This window comes from Medicago sativa, chromosome 6, assembly GCF_051527215.1.
Source record: "Medicago sativa cultivar Bolivia chromosome 6, Bolivia_mono, whole genome shotgun sequence".
NCBI lineage: Eukaryota > Viridiplantae > Streptophyta > Magnoliopsida > Fabales > Fabaceae > Medicago > Medicago sativa.
The window spans coordinates 4,913,870-4,938,203 of NC_140754.1; the positions used below are offsets into that span (position 1 = coordinate 4,913,870).

The following is a 24,334-nucleotide window of genomic DNA, read 5'->3' on the forward strand; positions in this document are numbered from 1 at the left end:
CTCACGCATCGCAACAGGCCAACAACAACACGGCGGTTTGTTCTGGCGACGCTTCTCTCTCACCTCTCAGGCTCTGGCGACGCCTCTCTCTCTCACCTCTCAACTGCAGTTTGATTCTCACAGGTTTGTTCTCATCACTCATTCACGGCTTCTATGTTTCATTCACGGCTTCTATATTTCCTTTGATTTTGATTCCTTCACTTCAGTTTGTTTGTTCTCTTTAAAATTATAATTTGATCTAGTTCAATGTTTCAATGTTTGTGTGAAATTATTCTATGTTGCTTGAACCCTAGAAATAAAAAATTGGGGGAAACTTGAATCCTTGATTTTCTATGTTGTTTGATTCAATTCAATTCAATTTCTATGTTGCTGATTCAATTCTATTCTATTTTTGTATGTAGTTGGGATTCAATTCTATGTCGACATTGTCGAGACAAGATTCTAATTATTATCTATTGATTATTACTCTTTGTTTTGTGTTCTTTGATACAAAGTTCTTTAATGTTCTTTGTTATTTGTTCTTTGTTGTAGGAGTAATACAATGGTCAAACTCAAACATAAGAGAATTGATGCAATTTTCAAAAGAAAAGTTCCTGAGGAGGAAGATGCAAATTGTATAGCTTCAACATCAAATCTCGAAAAGAACCCTTCCGTTACAATTGATCAACAATTGCAAGAATTGAATAACAGGTTAGTATATAGTATATTTCGAGCTTTAGTCTCGTGTTTGAGCTATTGCAACGATATTTTTTGGATGAAATTGTATATAACTTTTATGAATTTCAATTATAATATTTAGTTTATATTTGCCGCTCCCCCCAATATTTTTGGCAAGATCCGCCACTGAAAGAAGTATTATCAAATCTTATCACCATAATCAAAGAAGTGGCTGACAGTAAATTAATCAATTCATGCAATAACTTCTGGGAGATAGAATGAAATTTCATGTTCAAATATCAGTTTCAAACCACTAGATAGATAGCACAAGACCTGATACTATAATGACATGTTCCTCCGATCTTAAATATATACAAAATGTCAAATGTTTTTTATTTAAATTTAGATCAAATGCATTTGACTTTTTATTTAGATTTAAGATTGGATAGAGTATTGATGAATCCATGCACAATCCAAAAGGTCTATATCAATGCAAAAGTATCTTGGAACAGTTCTTGTTGTGGCCATTGGAGTGGGCACCATCATTTTATGTAGATTTTATGGACCCTGGGTCACACTTGTAGTGGATATATCTATTGTTGGCGTAGTTTCCCTTGCATTTGGTGTTTGGTTTCTGACTAAGTGACTTAGTGACAGTGCTTGGGAATTGTTGCCAATTTCTTTAGGAAAATGATAGGTTGACATTCATTTTTTTTTGTTTACATCTTTGTATCACCGCTGATATGGCATGAGCATTTTAGTAATTTCACACTTTTTTCATTTTTTTTTTCCGGATTCATTCAAGCATGCGTTTGTTCATCTCTTTCCTACCACAACAAACAACCTTGCCACTAAGTCAGTGGCAAGGCTGTTTGTTGTGGTATAAGAGTGTTACTGCCACCTAGGGGGAAGGGGATTGTCTCCGGTGACATTTTTCTCATGTGTGATCATGACCATCTATTAAAGAGGTGAGATAACATGTTTTAAAATTAAAAAAAGGAGAGAGAGTGTAATTAATGGTGAGATTTATTGACTGCAGAAAACAGGAGAGTTTTTCACTGGAGAGGATCCTTTCCCCACCTAGGGTTGTCAGTGTATAACCTCTCCTTTCTTTATCAATTTGTATTTATTAGTATACAATCCAATATTTCTCTAGTGAGACTAAGATGCACATACGTTCCATCGCTAATTTGTTCTCAGGGACGGTCCATTTTCTTTTTAGGCTTAAAATTTAAATAGAGGCTTTTTAAGTACGTTTAGAGATAATAAGATAAAATTAATAAAAAAAATTCATAAGTTCCTTAATCGAAAGTAATTCTATATGATGTGTCTCCGACACTAATTAAATATGAGTATTTTATCAACCCACTTGGGTTGGTCTAGTGGTATTGGCTTGGAACCTGGGAGTGTGCTCCTCCTCAAAGTTTTAGGTTCGATTCTCTCTGGTGCCAATTTGAGAGGGTTAGTTTAGCTTCTTCAAAAAAAAATATGAGTATTTTATCAACAAGAAATCAAACTTTGTTTTTTACAACTTCATTAGTGTGTGACATTTTTAAGTGTATGTGTGCGCGCGCGTGCACGTTGAAAATAATATTTAATATAGACATTATTTATCAATTGTTAGAGATCATAAAATAATATTGAAATGGTACAAATATAAATTAATTTTTTTACTTTTACAAACTTTAATTACACACTACTTGTCTTAATATGTTTAAAACAACATGGAACAAGGAACAAGTATATGATTAAAGTTGTTATGCATACTTGTCTTAATTTTTTACTTTTACAAACCTCAACATGGAACAAGTATATGATACAAGAATAGTGAAAATAGCATTTCACAAAGAACATTAAATGACACCAATACAATACAACTAATTTGAAAACTAATTCAAAAATTGATGATTGAATGCAAATTCTAGCATATGGAGCTAACTTAACTTTTGAGCATTATTACATAGTCACTAGTTGTACAAACACTAAAGACAAAATTCAAAATAAAGACACCAATGTTTCAAAAACTGTCATTAGTTCTTGTAGACAAAGTAAACAAGTGTCATCTATGATCTATCCAATTCACATGATAAACCAACCACCTACATTGCAGAATTTTTAGGCCATTACTTTTCCCACCCAATAATTTTGTCTCGCACCCTATTCGGATTCTAAAATCATAAATGTTTTAACATGTTTTGGAGGTTTTATACGGTGTTTATGTTGTTCGAATTACATAATCCAAACAAAATAGGGCGCGCAAGAAATCATTAGGGTGAGAAACCACATGAAATTTCATAAGTCAAAGAGCATGTAAATTGAACTTGAGTATACCATGTAAATTATTTATGTATGCACAATAACAACATTTAGTTTTCTGCATTAACTTATGAACAAAAATCATGTTAATGCAAATACTCATCAAAGAAGAGCAACATAAGGGGAGGGAGCTGTAGATTAAGACTTAATCATTAAGTCATAAGAAAAACAGAAAACATTTACATGATTTTCTCAGAAACACATTCTGTCTTTTTCTTAAGACCTAGCACCCTGTACTCATACGGCATGACTGAGTCATATAAAAAGTGTTTGTTTCTATATTGAATCCAACATTTTCATCTACATGATCATATAGTTTTCTGCATCCCGGACATCGTCCATCTGCCTCGACGATCTTTTTGTGACAAAAAAGGCAGAGATGAAATCCACACGAACAAGGAAGAAACTCGGAGTCTGTCACGTCTAAATCCTCGTAACAGATAGGACATTGACTAGGTTGAGAAACTATTGTTCGCCATGACCAAGGTACAATTTTGTGGTTACCGTGCCAGTTCGAATTTAACTGAAAGTTATGCGGCTTTGAGAGGTCGGGCAAACACCTCGGACGAAGAGTGTCATCGGGCTTCCATGCTCGACAGCTCATATGTGATTCAGAAACTGCTGACCTGAACTCTTTCACCGTTAAGTCCTTCGTTAAGTCCTTCTTAGCTGCTTCTGAATCAACATAATTAATCGTATGCTCTATAGGAGACTCTGAAACCATGGAATGCTCGTTACTGTTTGCGTTTAAAGCATCGGCAACGGCCTCCCAATCATCAAGGCATCCGTCTTCCTCGCTTAGACTTCCTAAGGAAAACGTACTCGTGCTGCTGCTTCTACTTCCGTTAAAACCATTCCTTGACTCATCGTGATTATAACTACTTTGAATGGAGTTGTTTATTATGGATCCGGAATCATTCGCTTGGATGCACGTACCATCCTCTCTTCCTTTTCTCCTGATTTCCTTGTATGATGGTTGATTCTCCTCGCTCGCAATGTGCTTAGATGATGGATCGCTATCAACCCTTCCAGTTGAGTCAACATCGCATCCCTTTTTGACTGAAAAACAAAAGTATGATCGACAGTTAACATTTAAGTAATGAAAAAGTTACCGACTTCAAAAGGATTTTTAAGCAATTCATAACTATTGTTTTTACCATCTTTGAATTTTTTTAAAATAAAATGATATTACAACTATTTCTTGCATTCCATTGAGAAACAATATATTTAATTCACTTAGAATTCTGTTTAATATTTATCTATAGCATCTGTTTGATCAGCATGGCTAATCCCATCTAGTGAGAAAAAGATTTGACTGTTGTTGTAGTAAAGCCTTGTTTGGATAAACAGTATAATTAAGCTCTTATAGCATAAATGCTGATCATGTAGTGCTTATCTATAAGCTATTTCTATAATAAAAGATAAAACAAAGTCAAACTAATTTTATATGAGCTATAAGCTATTTTCATAAGCTGTCCTGGAGATCTTCTGAAATTAAGATAAAAACAGCTTATGAATATGTCATAAGCTGTTTCCATAAACTCTCTTAAGTCAATCCAAACAGGCCCTAAAACCTAAAATTCGGAATCAATGATAAAAGACAGTCACATGATGCTTCAAACATGATCAGTTGAGAAGCCATGTCCCTCCCAAGACTAACTAAACTAAGCTTTGAATGTCATATTAGTTTGAATGTTACAATTTGAAAGTTCACATGTAAAACATTTCACACGTGTTGATTTCGATTAAAGGCCTAATCATTTTGGTAGATAATGCAAGGAATCAAACAAAGTAATATTTAAAAAATATAACAGCGAATGGATCAAAGGACTAATGCATGTCAATATCAGAGAATCAACAAACATCTCTAGAAATCTTCAAAAATCTCTAAATCCTCTAAACCCTTATATAAATAACAGAATGACATTCAAAATTCATGATTATGAAGAGAGAAAAAAAACTTATCATTGGTTGATTGAACAAAGAAAAACATAATCAATAGGTCAAAATTTTCCATATGAAAATGATGATCATAAAGCTACCTCTAGAAAGCCATTGTTCGCGCCTAACATCAAGCTTGATTTGCTTCAGTTTCGCCGAGCCAATAGTCTGAAAATTCACAATGCCATAAGATAACCAAAACCATGACATAATGAAAATTTCCAAAACATCAAAAACAAAGCAAAAAAGAAAAATTGCTTCCTTAGAGGAAAAACATAATGAATGTCATAAAAGGAAATGCAATGCAATACATGGAAAATGAGAATGAACCTTTATGATAAAACCATGAAATAAAAAATGAAGATTTTCCAAGAACAAAAAAACATAGAAAGAAACATAGAATCTGCTACCCTTTGAACTCAACAAAACAAAATGCAATGAAATGGAAATGGGTTTTACAAAAAATCAAATTTTTATCTCTCAATATTGAAAAATCACAAAAAAAAAAAAAAAATCAAATTTTTATAGCTCAAGGGTTTGAAAAAAAAAATACAATAACAAAAAAATGAATAAAAAATAAAAAGGAGAAGGGTTTACCCTCTTTTTCTTGGAGGAGAAAGGAGGGTCAGAAATGGAACCAGGAGCCATTGAATGAAGGAAGGAAATACAGAGAAGAACAAAGGAGGAGGATAAAGAGGGAGTGGATGTTATGTTACAAATTGTTGTGTTTGATTTTGTGTCCTGTTCTGTACTTTTTCTGTTTTCATCAAAAACATAACATTCATGATGTTTTCTTTCTATACGTGGCTATGTAAGTACCATAATGTTTTTATTTATGATATATAGTTTTAAAATATTTTTATATTCCTTTTATTTTTGCTTTATTCAGTATTTTAGTAATTTAATGTTTTTATTTCTAAATATACGATTCTGGTCAAAAGATTTCAAAATTTATGAACATTATCCCACAAGGAAAAATTGTGAAGATATGAAAGGAAAAAGGGAATCAGGTAAATTCAAGTGAATTTATTAACATTGATGATGTCATTATAGATAAAGATTTTAGGAGTGGTGATTCGTTTATTGTATCAAACATTCCATATGGGATGAGGGGTCACAACAAAGTTTGATGGGTTTAAAGGAAATGACATTTTGCAAGCCTTTGAAGCGAGTTTAACTCTCAAACTATGTTCTCTAATAAATTAAGAAGTTTTTTTTTTTTGAGTAATAATAAATTAAGAAGTTGAAATCCTTTTGTTGGATGGTGTTTGATTGAGATCCTAGAGTGTGCTCCTCTCAAGGTTTTAGTTTCAACTCTCTACGGTGTCAATTTTGATGGGCTAATTTTGTCTTTTTCAAAAAAGAAAGTAGAAATCATACTACGGACTTGATTTATGCATGTAAACAAGAATGTTAGGCGTGGAGGAAAGAGTAATCACACATCGTCAGTAACCTGATTAAAATTTTATCTCGATTAAAGCCATTATTAGGCATCACTAAGAAACCAGTTATTTTATAAGCTTTAGTACAACTATTTTAAAAGATTTGCGGAGAATGAAGAGAAGACAAAAAGAAGTCTTAGACTTCGTTGTTAAATTTCATTTAAAAAAAAAATCTTATCAATGGATTTAGTTATTATTTTTATATCAAACAATGTTGTTGCTAAAAGTTAATTTTCGAGTATTTCAATCACCTTGTATACAATATTATAAGGGAAATAATTTATAGGGTTAAATATGTTTTTAGTCCCTATAAATATGTCAATTTTTCGTTTTAGTCCCTCTAAAATTTTCCTTCGACTTTTAGTCCCTATAAAATTTTCATTCACTACTTTTGGTCCCTATTTTTAATTTAATTTTTGTATTTTTTAATGAAATTGTGCAGAAATGTGTAAAATATTCTAAAAAAATTTCCTACAAAAAATTAGAATTTTTTAACAAAACACAAATTAAATATGAATTTTTAACCGTAAAAAATATAAAAATTCATATTAAATTCATGTTTTGTTAAAAAATTCTGAATTTTTTTCGGAGTGATTCTTATAATATTTTTAATTTTTCTGGAAAATTTTAGTAAATAATATGAATTCTACATATGAGTTTACTTTAAAAGAGGGACCAAAAGTGAAGATTGAAAATTTTATAGGAACTAAAAGTTGAAGGAAAAATTTAGAGGGACTAAAACGTAAAGTTGACATATTTATAGGGACCAGAAACATATTTAACCCTAATTTATATTATCTCACCTCAAATGTAAGATATATACTAAAGAAGCTATATGTATATTATGAAGGTCATTTTAGCAAGCAACACCTTTTCACTTAGACAAAAAGACCATGTTTTTGTTTTTTGAGACAATTAAAACTAAAGGGCACAATGGTCATTTTCATTTAAAAGTTAGATTTACTTTTTATTTTCAATTTATTTTTACGAGAATTCTTCTTCACGGTCATTCTCTTTCTTCCTTCTATGTGAATTGCACCTTTTCATTTGCTGCAATTCTTGTTCATAGAACAAAAACAAGCAGAACAAGCAGCTGCATAAAATATTATTTCACTCGCAATTCACTTGTGCAGATATTTAATCAAATTAAGCATTTATTAGCATTTTTTTCACAAGGCTTGATTATCCTTTTTCCCCTGAATTGGTTTTGCTTCAATAGCTTTATAAATTTGAGCACAAGCGGAATAAAAAACTAAAAATAGATGTAATAAGTCTCCACATAATCCAGAAAATAATACAAACGAATCAAAATTAAACCACAAAAATTGTACAAACAATCATAATACACTTAATCACTTTTGTTGGATGAAAATGAAACTAATTGGGACAAGAATTGATCTATAACCACACAACAGTTGCGTTTTGATCAGAAGAAATTGGAAGAAGAAGAATAAAAACGGGAAAACAGGAGAAATGTGAAAGAAGAGGTAGTTGAAAGAGAGTCAGCGACAAATAGCAATAATGACACAAGAAAAATTACATGTTTGTTCTTAAGTTTTGATATTTTCAAAATAATAAAAATTGGGTTTTTGATCCAAGTGAAAATGTGCTCCTTGCTAAAATGCTCCTTCATAAAAAGGAGTGGGTCTATTGTAGCAAATCTCTTACTTATATTAGATCAACCTTACAAGAGAGTAAGACTTGATTAGAAGTTCATAAATCAGGTAAACCATTGTTGGGGCAATCCGTTTAACATGTTAATTCTTTAAAATTGAGATCTACTGACATGACATGTGATTAACCTCCTTGTTTATTTATAATTTTATATGACATCCTTGTCATCCTTGTTGATATCATCGGTGTAGTAAAATTGTCTTCAAAGGCTTAGACACAGGGAAAAGTTGGAGAGGTCGACCTAGAATTCATTCACTTCTTGACATTTTTTTCTCTTTTTTCGTTGTTGTTTTTTACTAGTATTTTCTTTGTTGGATAATTATTTTTTTACTAATTATTTTATTTATTTATTCAATACAAATTTATGTATTTGTTCAATATTAATTAATATGTATTTGATCCACATGTTATAGCTCAACTAACAAAAATACTGAAATTTGTTAGCTTAGACGTTGTTACTGGGTTCAAACCGTTTCAAAAATACCAAATTTTTGAATATCTATGTATTTTTTAAGGGTTTATATATATATATAGTTTAATAGTCGTGGGTTGACGTTATTAACACATATTTTATTGACAAAACACAACTGCCGATGATCCACCAAGTAATGACAAATTACTAATAGATTTTGTGCTTTAGGCTTTGTTTGCGAGTTTGGAGGGAAGGGAAAGGAGGGATTTGGAAGAAGAAAAAAAATGGAAGGAGTATGTGAAAGAAATAGATAACATGAGAGCTTTGGTGGGTTTATTTTTCTTCTTAATACAAAATACTCCTTGGTGGAACTCAAAGGAGGGTTTTTGGGGTTTGGAGGATTTATATAAAATCTTCAAATTTAATCTATTTCGGTATAATATTCGTAAAATTAAAAATATATTAATCATAAACATTGATGTATCATTCTCTAAAACAATAATCTTTCAAAAAGTGTGAAAGGTTTTTCAATTTTCCCTTATATTTAAAACCCACCAAAACTCTCCATTCCCCTCCCCTCCCCTCCAAACTCCCAAATAAAGCCTTAGCGGCAGAAGTAAGTCGCCATTAAATCATGTTTTTTCTTGTTGTGATCAAGTTTTGTATTTTCTTATCTTGATTGAATTGACTTATTGGTATTTGAATTTGGATTTTTTTTTTACAAATAGAAATAATTTGGAGATTATTTTTTAGAGATTTAAAAAAAACATAAATGTGGTTGAAAAAACGTTCAAGTTGAAAATTATGCATGCTAAAATAGTTTTGTTTTAGTCAAGTAGTCTACTGGCTAAATCACACACTTTTAAAGGTGTAGAAATGGAGAATCCGTGGTTCGAACACCGACCCCTACAAATTTTGTTTCTGATAATTACTAACTGAGTTACACTTACGAACATGTTAGCTTTTATTAAAATGATTGAAAATAATAGACACCATATACTACTTTTTTTTCTCTCTTTCTTTTATTAAAATAAAACCAAAATTCTTCAAAAGCTAACCAGAATAGCTATTTCATTTTTCAGCTTAAAAAGTATTTTTTTAACAAAATAAATTTTCAGAAAACTTCAAAACATAACGAAAACATAAAAAATGATTTTTTTTCTTTTCTCTTTCAAGTCTTAAATAAATGGAAGAGTAAATGTTGGGTGATCATGAAGTATACTAATCTCATATCAACTACATGTCACATGTAAATTTGCTTTTATCACTAGGATTAGGATATCGTGAGTTTTTTTCTTCATGCCTTTTGCTTTTATAATGCTTTTGATTTTTGTTCGTAAAAAAGAAAGATGAATTGCATGCATGGTCAAGGATTCAATTCTTATGGTGAAAAAATGGAAAAGTGTGCTTCCTTTTTTCTTCAAGGTCATAAAAGAGCTTGTTACTTTTTTTTTTTTTTGAAAGAAAAAGAGCTTGTTACTTAAACTACACGTACATGTACATGAAAATTCAGAATAACTATGTAGTATAAACTGTTGGAAGGATATTTAAATGATTTCTTAACATATCAATTTCAAACGAGAAATTGAAATGTGAGTGATTAGATCATTCAAGTTTCACGAGTTACGTTTACTCAACAAAAAAACAAGTAATTATTTATGGTCTCATGTTATCATATCAAATCAACTTCGTTTTGCTTAGTTTGATTCAATTAAAGACCTGAACCAATGAGAAAAAAAATCAAATCAATTTAAATCATTTCGATTGAATCATCAGATACATCAGATCATTGATTTGGTTCTTAACACTACATTCACACTATTGACACTATGTGCACCAACTATAACATCTACATTCATCAGATATATCAGATCATTGATTGTGGTCATCATATATATACATAATCAACTTAGTAGGCCATGATGGCTCAATTATGGGACCAAATCATCATATGGTATCTGCTTAAGGGCTAAGTAAGTGAAGCCATTACTGCAAACCTCTTACAACTTATTATTGGTTAAGGAGTTTAATTTTAAGTAGTGCGTACAAACGGATGTCGAGATAGACTAATTCTATAGTGCATAAGTAAGATAATGTTCTATCACCCACAATTTTTTTTAACAATCGATCAATAAGTTTCATCATATCTCACTTATCAAATTGTAAAACTTATTATTCAAATGATGAAAACTAACGTGTGTATAATACAACACATATTTCACTTGTGTACGATAGAATTTTGAAGAAACATAATGGCCAAGAAATAAAGAAAAAACACATTTCAGGCTTTAACCTTACAATAAGAACTTTTAATTAAGAAATAAAATAAGAACCACATAACCTTCTTAGAAGGGTTGAAGCAACATCAACATTGTTGCAATCCATTGAAGAAAAATATCAATTTGGTACAATACTCTACAAATAAATAATGATGCAAACTATTTACAAAGGAGTGACACTCATTGATACATGTGACCTCATACAGATTACACACACATTCCTATATGAATATTCCCCTCCTTCACTTTTTCATATGAAAATTCAAGTAACATTATGACTAAAAATAAAAATGTTATTTTTCCTAGGTTGTTGCCACATCAAGACTCTTGTATGAACACAACAAGTATGTGTATGAATTCTTCACCATGAATTTACAGTTTAGGTGGAGGATGCCATCAATTTGCGGAATCTTTCCTCTCTTTCCCTGCGAGACCGAGAAGATGATGTACTTGATGATGATGATGGTGTTCGTCTTTTCCTTCTTGGTCGGAAGAAAAAATCTTGTGTGTCGAGAACATAAGAAATCTGCAGATGAAAATAGTGAACATGAAGAAAACTATATGCCAAAGATAGAAAAACTATATGACATTATATCAAGAGAGTTGAGAATTAAACAATTCATCATTTGGATTGGATTTAATTCATGACAAGACTTTATAACATTGTTTTTGTTAATTATTTTGACACAATTTAGTGGGAAAAAGCTTTCGGTTGTTTTCATTGGTTTTCAAGAAATAATAAGTATTGCAAAAAATAATAAATTCTGATAATAATAATAATATCAAATTACCTTGTAAATATAGGTTCTTCAAATTCTACTATATATAATCAAACATTTCAAATCCAGAGGGTTCATAATGACACATAAAAACTCAGGTGCTACAAGAACTACGATGGTGTGTTGTACAAGTTTCCAGACTAAACAACGGTTGCACAAAGACCTAATTCCTTTGTTAGATTAACATTTGTTTCTCATCTCTAATACCAATTATATACCAATAGTTGTAAAATATTGTTTATTCATCCTACAAAAATGAGGAAAAACTTATTAAGGAATCAAAATAAACTTTTTAATATATTTATTTATTTCATCTTAATGATTTAAATATTGATAAAAGGTGCATTGCATGTGTTTTAACTAGTTATAAATAAAGTACTAACCTGCAAAATGGAAAATCACAAGCACAAGTATGAAAAAGAAGCATACCTTGGATGAGTTGCAAGATATCTTGCATTCCAATCCATTAACTACTTTGACATCTTCCATTACAGCACAAATTGCAGAAAGCTCATCTAAGTCCCCATATTTCGGTTTGTTTCTGAGAAGAGCAAAATAAAAATAAGAATCTTATGCATCACTAAATTGAATATGAATAAATAAAAATGCTAAAATAAAGAATTGATGGATGATAAATTGAACAAATGTCGATTTTAGCCTCTATAATTTTTTATAGATTTTAAGTCCCTAAAAGATGTACCTTTCCAGTAAAATGCCGTGAGGCTCCTTTTTGCCAGGGAGGACAGACAGAAAATCATTGTGCAGATAAAATGAAAAATCTGGATCAACAGCAACAGCAGCAATCTCGGGCTTTTCATTCATATTGTCCATGAGCTGGATCGAGAGCCGAGAAGGACTAGACGACTGCAATAAGATAACGATGCAAAATAACATTAACAACAGATAACAATAACGATAAAAATAACAAATCACGAAGTAGAAAACAAATGCTCCAGGTTACAAAGGACCTACAGATTGAAACCGGTATATGTTCTCCTCATGAAGGATAACATGTGCATTTGAATGATATACTGAATCATTTAATTTCCCAGGTTTCCGAGACTTTTCATACTCGTATAATTGGAGAAGCTTAGCGTCTTCCTCATCGGTTGCAACAGTTTGAAGCTGCAGTGTAGGTATATTATTACATTTACAGCCTTTAAAGAGAAACAAATGACAAGTATGTAGGACAAATGAATAAAGCAATATACCTGTCTGATTAATTTATATATTAACTTGTCCAATGTGAATAGCACATAAGACTGGTTTCCAAGAATTGCTCGACATTCATCTTCAAACTTGGCATTCTCGGCGGATCCATCGAGCAAATTGTACAATGCATCCATAAATCTAAACAAAAAAAGAACAGTGGAAAATAAGATAAAAACTAAATGATGTTGATTGAATTGAAAAGTACAAGTACTAACAAGATTATATAGTTTAAACCTAATACATAATTACAGGATGTACCTTGCGTAAGGATCTGTAGAACTAGAATCTTTTGTTTTCCATTTCATTTCAGCGCTTGTTGAATTTTCTTTTGCAGATAAGATCCTTTCATAAAGAATCTGCCAAGTTCATAAAGAATATATAAGACATCAACACATGAAATTTTTTTGACATAAACAAAAAAGAATCAACATTATCCGTACTTGATGAAGCCTAAAGAGAACAAAGAAATCATCATTTCCGTAAAACACCCTTGAATCCTTCACATCTTCAACAAATGAAACTGCAGATACATGCTTTGCGAGAGGTTTGACAGTTGACAGAAACCTCTCTGATAACGGTAAAGATGAGCCATCTACTCCAGTTTGTGCATCAGCATCACACATCCCCTCTGCTTCACCTTCACTCTCGGCTTTACCATCAACATCATCATGTTCCATATCTTCCTCCTCATGATCTTCCCGGGAGCATTCATCACCAGCAGACTCACTTCCTGACACATCTTCACCAGCTTCAGAAACATTTTCGCTGTCTTCGTCATCAGCATCTGCATCATTATCACCTCCAGCCTCTGGACGGTGCTCGTCGTCCCCATTTCTAGACTCGTATTTCCTTCTATCGTCATTGTGGTTTGACTGTGCATTTGAATCTCCATAGGCAACAAAGTTATCCTCCTCAGAGTCAGCATTCGGGGATAACTCACCCTCTTCTTTTTCAACTTTGCAAGGCACAGAAGATTCTTCATTGCTTTTAACTTTACTGTTCTCAACTAACACGCCATTGGCCACTGGTACTGGAGGTGGAGCGGCAACGCCCTGAGACAGAGATAAGCCGACATACCGATATCAATATAAGCATTAAAAAAATAAAACCCTTCGACTAAGGCTATGTTTGGGTCAAACGGTATTTTTTTTTTAAAAAAAGATCTTAGTTAAAAAAATTAGCTTATCTTTTAAGTATAAAAACTAGATAAAAGGAACTCGACATTGGACATAGATGGAAACTCATACCTCCACCAAAGGTACATTAGCACTCGGAGACTTGGCTATGACTACAGCAACGGAGACATCAGCATCAGTAGGTCGGGTTGGAGTAAGTACGCGGCCTTTAAATATAAACAAAATTTAGTATTCTGACGACAATAAAATTAATTAAACAGAAGTGCAAAAAAAAATGAATTGAGTTAACATAAATAAAAAGGGCAACCCGGTGCATTAGAGCTCCCGCATATGCAGGGTCCGGGAAGGGGTCCCACCATTTGGTGTATTGTACGCAGCCTTACCCTGTTTTACACAAGAGGCTGTTTCCAGGACTTGAACCCGTGACCTTTCAGTCACATAACAACTTTACCAGTTGCGCCAAGGTTACCCCTCTGAGTTAACATAAATAGAAAGAAAAAAAAAATCATGTGGTACACAACTATGTTGCATACGGACCTGGGGACATATGCACACTGCTTTCGCCTCTAATTGTGACAGATGCGGAGTTTCTCGCTGCTTGTTCATCAGAGGAGAACTGTTTAACAAATCCAGGGGCTTTATCACTGCTTTCAACACTTTTCTGCCCTTTATTATCCATTAAATGATCATCTCTACTAACAAGTTCGCCACCAACAGAACCATTTTCTTTATCATTGGCAGCTACACTAGTCCGGTGACCATTTTTAACTTCACCTATTCTACCATCAACTTCATTCTTGTCAGATTTTGGTAGCCTTGAATTGGACTCTCTGTTAGGGCTTCCATCACCTCCAACGTTAGGTGCAACAGAACTTCGAGCGTTATGTCCTGCTTTCCTGTCCTCAGCCCTTTCCGACTCATGCGATTGGGAAGTTACACCAAGCATCGGTTCCAAGAAGGTACTCCAGAGCCTCATAATTTTATTGAATAACTCTTTACTTTGGAATACTTCCTCACATGAATAACGTACAAGTTTATACAGGTCCTCGTGAATTTCAGCATCAGAAAAGTCAAACTCGAAATGTGGAATGAGAGGATGTTTTGCTCCTGCAGCAATAGTCTGAACAATGTCATCCTCTTTCTGCTGCTTCTCTTTAATTTCTTTGATCTCAGTCACCAAAGCTGTATATTGCCAAACATGAAATATTGCAACAGATTAAGATGATATACCACTAAACTCGCAACCAATTTAGTACAGTATACAACGCAATTCAGTCATTATTATTTAAGATTGACTTACATTTTGTGCTCAAGTTCTTCGAATCTTGTTGCTTGAAATAGAAGCTACGATGATCAAGTGATTTGTAGTGATTTTTAGAATAAATGTCAGCCCAAACTTTATTGAAATCTGAACGACACCTATTCCACTCCTCTTGTTTCTGCTTCAATCGAGTCAATATTACAGGCAGAGCATGAGTTGGGTTCTTACGCAGTATGTCTAAGACATCAAGACCATGGTCACCATATAGGCGTTCAATGCACCTTAGATTTAGAACTGCATAAACGTGTATATATCAGATAAAAATCAATTCATAATGCTATAATGAAGTAGAGAAATAAGGTTACAGTGAATAACACTTTAGAATGAGATTATTTTGACACATACCAGTGAAGTGATCTTCAATACGGCTTAGACTCTCCACACTAATCTTATTTTCAACAATGCTGTTGTACAACTCGTCAGCTCGTTTAGCAGCGGAACTTACAGACTCTAATAACATGTCCAGCTCAAACCTACATCAGAAATAACAATGTTATCACCTCTAAATGCTAACAATGTCGACACACTACATCTTAAGACAAACCAATGACTCTGAAATGAACATTGCATTCAGGAGCAGCAAAACAGAACAATTTTTACCTGTCATCTTCACATCTGAACAAGCTTTCTTCGTATTGATTCCTGCGCATATGTTTGAAAGAGTAATCCTCGCTTCCGGAAGTCACAGATACCCAGTGATCATTCAGTACTTGCGCACCAAGCTCAGATCGCTGACTAGCAGTAGGAATTGGATACTGCAAGAACACAAAAGGTGTGAAGGAGTTTCACAAGAACAGTGCATTTGACAAAACCAACAAGAAAAGTAATCGATTTGAAAGTTACGTACATCGGCCGGTAGAAGTCGGTAGCTCGGAGAACAACGTTTGCAGTCGCTAAGGTCAAGTTCTTGAATGGATTTTCCCATGTACTTCTCCTTGTATCTTTCCTTCTCTTTACCTCCATCCGTCTCACGCCTATGTTCTCTGTCCTCCAACTTGGATGATCGTGATAAATGACCATCAGCAGCAAGTGGCTCTAAAATCAATATAATTCCAACAATAAAATTAACCAAATGAATGAAAGAAAAAAAAAATACTTAAATTATTCAGCTAATTCAACATCATTTGAATGACTCCTTAAATGAAGTAAAAAATTGTAATGATATAAGCATAAACATACTTTTACTCATGACACCAGCAAGGAACCCGTCTGCAAAAACAAATAGGCACAAGAAAACCCCAAGGCATGAGTAAATATGATAACATCGACAACAATAAACAGAAGAGTTGAAGAGTAATTACCAATATTTTCACAACGCTCTAAGAAATCATTGAATTCGCTCATTAGATCAGAATGCTTTCCAAGCAAATCGGTCACCTGAAACATACATTTCAAAAGGATATAAATTGCTCTGGAGTCAATAGAACTCACAAGGTAATGCTTATGAGATAGTGAAATTAACAAAGTAATCGCCTACTTCAATGAATTGATAAAACATATACATTGCATTAGAGTACAACAGAAAATGATAAATTGGAATACTATTGAAATTCTTTCAAACTCGTTACATAATTTTATATGTAAGTTTAACTTAAAGAGAGAAGTAAAACATCTTCTGTTAGTGGCTGAAAGTTATTCAAACATCCCAGGCACAAACCAGAATGACAATCCAAAAACTAGGGTTGGGAACTTACACAACCATAGACATCCAATCTAAATATGTATAATTACATAAGAAAATGCAATATTAGATTACAATCTCAGACACTTGCTATAGTGCAGCCAAAAATGTGAGACTAGATCAGAAGTTCCAAGTTTAACAAGAGACTGGCAGTTTTCTGTGACCCTAAACCTTTCATACACACTATGAAAGCTCCTATCATTTTCTTTTCGGCTAAGGCTGTGCAAATGCGTACCAAATAATTTGTCCAAAGTTGCATATCCCATAAGTGAAAGCATTTGAGTAGTAAATAATGTTAACTAACTAATTTTCATAATTCAACTAATGAAACTTTATAAAAGTCCTAGAGATCTAAAGGGAGCAACGTGACATAAACGATCCAATACGAAAATGAAGCACATACCAAATTTTGTAAATCATTCTTTTTTATAATTCCGTTGCCAAAAATATTAAGGCACTTCAAGAATGTTTGGTAGTCCTCAGCGCTGCTCAACTTCTCCTTAACTTTATCGCAGAAACTGATTGCTTGACTATACATGACTGCTACAAATACAAAAATTAAATAAATAAGTAACAAAACATAGAAAATTATAAAGGTCAATATTGTCTCAGATAAAAATCAAGAAAGCTAATAATCAAGAAAGATGCTAACAGGACAAACAAATACTAATAAAAAAAAAAATCAAGAAACTCGACATGGCTAAATTTAATCATGCATACGTTCATTTTTTTTAAGTCCAAACATGGGACTGCATCATTCAACAATTGTTACCGTCCTAATAGTAAGTTCTATGCATCTAACAGCTTGTAAAGAAAGAAAAAGTGATATGGCAGTAATATAAATAATGGAGTCTTGTATCCAAACAAATATAAATTCTTGTATCCAAACAAATAAGAAGAAATAGTGGAGTCAAATTTGATAGTTTTATAACAATGATCTACGTCCACTCATATTGATCTACGTCAATCTCTCTGTATCTAAAATTTGAGTGTTTGATAATATAGAAAAGTAATTATAGTTTCATTTCCTCTTAATTTTTTTAGGCTGTGACACTAGCGCCAATAACCGTTATATTTTATAACACAAGTATATAGAAATCTACAGCATATTGAAAACATGATGGTTCACAGGCAAACTAAAATAACAGTGAGAACCAAAAATGTAATAAATATAGACTCAAATGTAATAATCCAAAGCATAGTATGATATCTTACGCTTCATTCCATCTTTATCATCATGAGCAGCAAAGTCATAAGCTTCAGTCTTCTTAACAGATTTCTTTTTGTCAGGAAAGCGTTGTGAGTGCAAATCCCTGCTGTTATCAAGATCATGTTCTCTATCATCATGATCGCGCACCCTTCTATCCCTGCTCTCACGCTTCCTCTGCTCCTTGTGAAAGTTCATCATTGTTTTGTCATCATCCAGATCAGGACGTTCAACACTCATATCACGATCATGAGAAGAAAATCGGTCTCGCCGATATCGTTGCTGTAAAAGTAAGTTTTTATGACAATGTTCTTTTCTTTCAAAAAGTACAAAAATCATTATGAAGAGGAAGGCTCTTACTACCTTATCTACTTGCATTTGCCGCATCCCGGGTGCCATAGAACCCCGCTCATTGAGGCGCTGCATTGAATTTCGACCAAATGGAGCATGCTGTGTGGAAGGTGCTGAAGAATTATCTGGCAAGAATCTGGTGAACTCATCGAGCAAATCTCCATGCGACTTAAAAAGGGTAGCAACCTAGAGTTTTTTATTTAAAAAAAGTAAACATTTCAGCCAATTTTTTTAAACAAAAAAAATAAGAAAAAAGAAAGCAAAGTGCCAAAAGTTTATAGGACAAAGCTATTACCTCACTATAAACCTCAGTGATGGTCTTGTGCTCTTTGCGATACATATTCAAAATGTCCAAAAATGATTTGTAAACATGTTCATCATTTTGGAAACGTTTCTGTGGAAGAAAAACCAACCAATTAAAGCTACGAATCAATTATACCGGTAAACTAACTCGGTAACTGGAATGGAAGAAAAAAAAAGTACATTACCTTTATCTTGTTCACAAAACTAATAGCTTCTTCAAATTCAACCGTTTTCTTCGGAGGAGCTTCGTCCTCATCCTCATCAAGTGTTATCTCATATCCCTTTGGCAGGAAAGTGTTAAATCCAAAAATCAAATGGTTGTGACCTTTGAATAGTTCCTTAACCCTTGCTATGACACCAGTAGTGTCAGTCCTGGAAACAGCCAAAAATAAATAAATAATATTAAGATCCCCTGATTGTTTAGGCACAATGTTCTGTCGTTCAAAATCATTACAAAACGTACAAATGTTTTAAGAACATACTTTTGAGCCTTGAAATCTTTCATGACCTCGAGGAACATGTCATATTTTTCTTTTTGATCCTGAAACATGTCTTTCACTTCCTTCAAATAGGATAAAGCATCATTGGTTGTCAATTTCTGGGAGGTAGTTGCTCCCCCACCTCCTCCTCCGTTAACTCCACCTCCGCCACCGCCACCTCCGGGGCCTTGACCATAGCTTCATACACAAAATGCAATCACAATTTCAGAAACCCTAAATATCAACAACTACAACATGCTAATCACAACCTACAACACTATCAAAATTCATAATATTCTTCAATCCACAAATACATGCACACAAGGAGTTCTTCAATTTTCAACATTACTCGTATTACTGAGTTCTTCAACTTTCAACATTACTCGTATTACTTGCCTAGTAAGTTTTATACAACAACTCCACAATCAATTTAAACTCAAATGAAACATAGCCCTAATGAAATCTACAACAATTAAACACCGCAAGTGAGATAGATATAGGTATATGAATTCAAAATTTAAAATTCAACAGTGAAACACAAAATTAGGGCACAAAACTAATTCCAAATCAAATTAAATTCAAATTAAACATAACCCTAATGAAATTCAACAACAATTTCACACCATAAGTGAAATAGATATAAGTATATGAATTCAAATTCAACAATTCAACAGTGAAACACAAGATTAGGGCACAAAACTAATCCCAAGACTAAAAAAACAAAATTGGCGCATTAACACAAAATAGGGCAAAAAAAAATACCAAAATCAAAATTTCAATTTCAAATGATAATATTAATAAAATCAAGATCAAAAAACATACGAATCACCACGTGATGAACCATAGGGTCGTTTGAATTGAGAAGCAGAAGCAGAGTAAATATCATCTCTAGCCCTCTTCATACCTACACAATCAAAAAATCACAAAATCAAATCAAAAAATTAACAATTCAATTGATCAATTAAATCAACAACAACATTAACAACATAATTAACAATTAGATTAACAATAACATTGAATTGAGTGTATATGAAGATGACCCAGAAAGTGAAAAGCGAAAAAAATCATACTTTATGAATTTCCCACGAAAATTATGCTGAGAAAACAACAACTTGAGTAGATCTTCAAGATGGGTTTGATCGGAGAGGAAAAAAAAAACGATTTTTTTGATCAAGAAAATAAAAAACAAGTTGTTGGATTTTAAGGTTTGTGTTGTTGTGTCTCTCTCTTACGTTGTTGAGATTTAATTGAAGAAACAGTGTAGAGAGAGAAAGAGAGAGAGTTTTGGTGTGAGAGAAAACGGTGGTACGTGAAAGTATGAAAATTTTCAGAACTCGAAATTTCTTTGAGAGAAAAAAATGAAAGAAGGTTTTGAAAAATATAATGAAGAATGAATTGAAATTGAGGAACAAAGTTTGCTTTATATATGTGTCTTGTGTTTCTGTTACGTTAGTCTTATTGTAAGTAATCCGGCCCATTAGTCTTGTCTCAACCGATAAAATTATCGAAATTATTATTGGCTCCTTCAATTTTGTGTAAATTTTAATGATTATTGAAATTTCATCGTATCTCAACTGATAAAATTGTTGTATTAAAATTGTTTTTGTTCTCATGTAAGTAATTCGGCACATTAGTTGTATCTCAATTGATAAAATTGTTGAAATTGTTACTGACTCCTTCAATTGTGTATAAATTTAAATGATTATTGTTATTTCGTATATCGACTAGCAAAAAAAATATAATGAATTTGGATTTGCTTTGTCTATTGTTCACTTAAACGATAAATAAGACATGAATGAATGATTACTAGGAAGGTCGAATTTGTTCTTTATTTACTGTTCATGTTTTACGAAAAAATATATATTTTAATAAGGTTAAATATGTTTTTAGTCCCTAAAAAATTATGAGTTTTTAAGTTTAGTCCCTATAAAATTTTAATGGTAATTTTAGGCGTCCATAATATTATAATGTGTAAAAATAGTCCCTATTTTAAAACTTTTTACAAAAAATGAATACTTTTAGTTCTTCAAAATAATCCCTATAAAATGTAAGTAGGGACTAAAAGTGAATAATTTTTTTGCATGGACTAAACTTAAAAACTTGTAATTTTGTAGCGACTTAAAACATATTTAACTCATTTCAATATGTAGATGCCATTGTTGAATTTCATTCATCTTCTGTTTGTGTTTGTCTTTCATAAATGTACATTAAAAATGTAGATATATATCTGGAAAAAGAGAAATGATAGAAATACTCTTTTTCTAACACTTTTTTTAATACTTAATTTGTTATTGGGTGAAACTTGTGTGGGTCCCACCCAGGGGCGGTTCCCTTCATTGGCATGAGGTAGTCATGGCTACCTCAAAAAAATATTATTCTTGAATAGGTTGATATATTTTTATATTTAGCTACCCCAAATAAAAAATATTCAGTTACCCCAAACAAATTTATTTGTTAAAAATGAGCATAAATAAGAAAATTAAGAAATTACTGCGGGACTTATAGATTTATTTGTATTAGTTTAACACTTTCAGTCTCAATAACAAATCTGGAGAAAACTTTTGTAAGAATAAAAATTGTCAAAACAATAGTCAGAAACAAATTAAGCATATAACTAGTTTTTTTGCAAATAACTTATTTGTTTACATTGAAAAAGATATTAGTCTATTTAGTATATAATCAATTATGAATAAAATTAACTTTTTAAAACGCGTTGTGCCCAACTTTTTTAAATAATTATTGTCAATTTTTATTGTCTTTGTTATTGCTTTAATTTACATTTCATGTAGGTAAAAATTATTGTGTTTTTTAACATATTAGTTAAGTTTAGGGTTAAATTTGATTTTAGTCTATAGAACACTCTCGATTTTTAAGTTAAATTCCTAATATTTTATTTAATTTTAGTCCTTAATTTGTTGTTATCAAGATTAAATGACCAAAAAAACTCATTGTTTATACAAAAATTGAATAATTTTTTTGTAGTGCCTAAACCTAGAAAGTTATAATTTATTGGACTAAAATTGACTTTTTCTTTAAATTTAATATATTGATTTTAAAAATATTTTATTTTTTCCTTTGAATTTGGCCCTGCATAAAATTTATGCTAGCTTCGTCGTTGGTCCCACCAATATATATGAGATTCGTTCCTGAATGGAGATGTTCAAATGAGTTTCATCTCATAAGAGAGTCAATGTTAAAAAGGAAGTGTTTATAACATTCTTCATGAAAAAAATGTGCACACCTTTACTTTGAGTCATTTCATGCGGACACGCTAATAGGTCTCGTTAATCTTTTATTTGAATATATCTCTCATAATTTGATAATAAATTAAGAGCAGGTGCCTTTCAAAAAAAAAAAAATCAAGAGTAGATAAATAGAGCAAATTTGTATTATATTTGTTGTGTTATATGGATCGGATCAAAAAATAAACCAGTTTAAATCCACGGAATGTAATTACTATTGTCAAACCATATATTATAAGCCCGTGGTTTTTTCTTCTTTTACTTTTTGGTTTGTGTTTTCAACTTTTCTCATATTTGTTAAACTTGTGTTATGTGGAGTCAAATGAAAAGAACTTGTGTTCAATGTGTAGTTAACTTTTTTTTTCTTTTTTCTTTTCATTATTCTATTTTTCTAATTTAGTAATTAATCAAGAATATATTGATTCAAGTGGTTAGGATTTAGACTCTTTTTTCTGGTGACTGAGGTTTGAACTCCGAACCTTACATATATTATGCAATGTTTCTATGAGGACTAGGATTTAAACTCTTTAAATAAATAGTTAGGCGTTCGATTATTGATTTTTGTTCCTAACAAATTCACCGATAAAAATTAATCGTCCTTTAAAATTTTGTACCAATTACATTGTAGGAAGAAAAAAAAAAGTAAGTGTGGAGTACCGTGCATGTAAGTGTTATCAATTACTTTAAAATTTTGTACCAATTACATTGTAGGAAGAAAAAAAAAAAGTAAGTGTGGAGTATCGTGCATGTAAGTGTTATCAATTACCTTATTCACTTTCTGATTATTTTATAGGCTAAACTGCAACTTTGGCCCCCTATCTTTCAAAAAGTTGCGATTTTGGCCCCTTAAGTTTGAAAACTACAATTTTGGTCCTCTATGTTTTAGCCCCTTTGCATATTTGGTCCTTTTTTTCAATTTTGACTTGTCAAAGCCCATGTGGCATGCCACATGGGTAATTATTAAATTAAAAATAAATAAAAAATCATTTTTTAATTAAATAAATGAAAAATATAATTAAAATCATTTAAAAAATAAGGAAAATTAAAAAATTAATAAAAAAATTGAAAAAAATTCTGAAAATATTAAAAAAATCTGGAAAAATGAAAAATTAATTAAAAAATTGAAAAATATATAAAAAATTCTGGAAAATTGAAAAATTAATAAAAATGAAAAAATACGGGAAAAATTTAAAAATTCTGGAAAAATTAATAAAAAAATGATTAAAAAAATAAAATAATATAATAAAATGAAAAATAATGAAAAATTCTAAAAAAATAAAAAAGATTAAAAAATTCTGAAAAATAAAAATTATGAAAAAATAAAATTTCGAAATTTTAATTAAAATTTTCGAAAAATTCTAATTAAAATTTTAATGAAAAAATTAAAATTCTGGAAAATATTAAAAAAAAATCGAAATTTTCATTAGTATTTTTCGAAATTTTCATTAGTATATATGTCGACCTTAGGTTTTTTCAGTGTATAAATATACAAAAATTCCCGGTTTATAAAAACACAAAAGTTCCCGGAAAAAATACTAATGAAAATTTCGAAATTTCGAAAAATAAACAAAAAACCTAAGCTCGGTTTATAAATACACATATTTTTTCCCTTATTCTCGGTTTATAAATACACAAAAATACACTGAATTTTTTTTGGAAATAAATACACAAAAAACCTAAGCTCGGTTTATAAATACACATATTTTTTCCCTTATTCTCAGTTTATAAATACACAAAAATACACTTAAATTTTTTTGGAAATAAATACACAAAAAACCTAAGCTCGGTTTATAAATAAACATATTTTTTCCCTTATTCTCAGTTTATAAATACACAAAAATACACTTAAATTTTTTTGGAAATAAATACACAAAAAACCTAAGCTCGGTTTATAAATACACA

The 24,334-nt window shown here is 31.5% G+C and overlaps 2 protein-coding genes across 3 annotated transcripts; both read right to left on the reverse strand.

Annotated features, from left to right (window-relative positions):
• Nucleotides 1–3,091: 3,091 nt before the first annotated feature.
• On the reverse strand, nucleotides 3,092–5,694 carry LOC146912239 (uncharacterized). Its single transcript, XM_085720014.1, has 3 exons — nucleotides 5,512–5,694; nucleotides 5,016–5,082; nucleotides 3,092–4,032 (listed from the first exon to the last, which is right to left on the reverse strand). Exons 1-3 carry the CDS (start codon nucleotides 5,560–5,562, stop codon nucleotides 3,197–3,199), a joined length of 954 nt encoding a protein of 317 aa, XP_085576140.1. The 5' UTR covers nucleotides 5,563–5,694; the 3' UTR covers nucleotides 3,092–3,196.
• A 5,085-nt stretch (nucleotides 5,695–10,779) lies between these two features.
• Nucleotides 10,780–20,582, reverse strand: SNL2 (SIN3-like 2). 2 transcript variants are annotated; one of them, XM_085720056.1, is made up of 23 exons: nucleotides 20,261–20,582; nucleotides 20,013–20,094; nucleotides 19,194–19,388; nucleotides 18,897–19,083; nucleotides 18,704–18,802; nucleotides 18,421–18,594; nucleotides 18,066–18,339; nucleotides 17,254–17,390; nucleotides 16,471–16,546; nucleotides 16,349–16,378; nucleotides 16,017–16,204; nucleotides 15,770–15,924; nucleotides 15,515–15,642; nucleotides 15,149–15,403; nucleotides 14,386–15,030; nucleotides 13,960–14,054; nucleotides 13,153–13,764; nucleotides 12,971–13,068; nucleotides 12,712–12,850; nucleotides 12,473–12,625; nucleotides 12,201–12,364; nucleotides 11,930–12,041; nucleotides 10,780–11,247 (listed from the first exon to the last, which is right to left on the reverse strand). In XM_085720056.1, exons 2-23 carry the CDS (start codon nucleotides 20,090–20,092, stop codon nucleotides 11,101–11,103), a joined length of 4,143 nt encoding a protein of 1,380 aa, XP_085576182.1. In that variant the 5' UTR covers nucleotides 20,093–20,094; nucleotides 20,261–20,582; the 3' UTR covers nucleotides 10,780–11,100. The 2 variants fall into 2 exon arrangements, with proteins under 2 accessions (XP_085576182.1, XP_085576181.1); XM_085720055.1 differs by having other exon boundaries at nucleotides 17,254–17,393.
• Nucleotides 20,583–24,334: the final 3,752 nt, after the last annotated feature.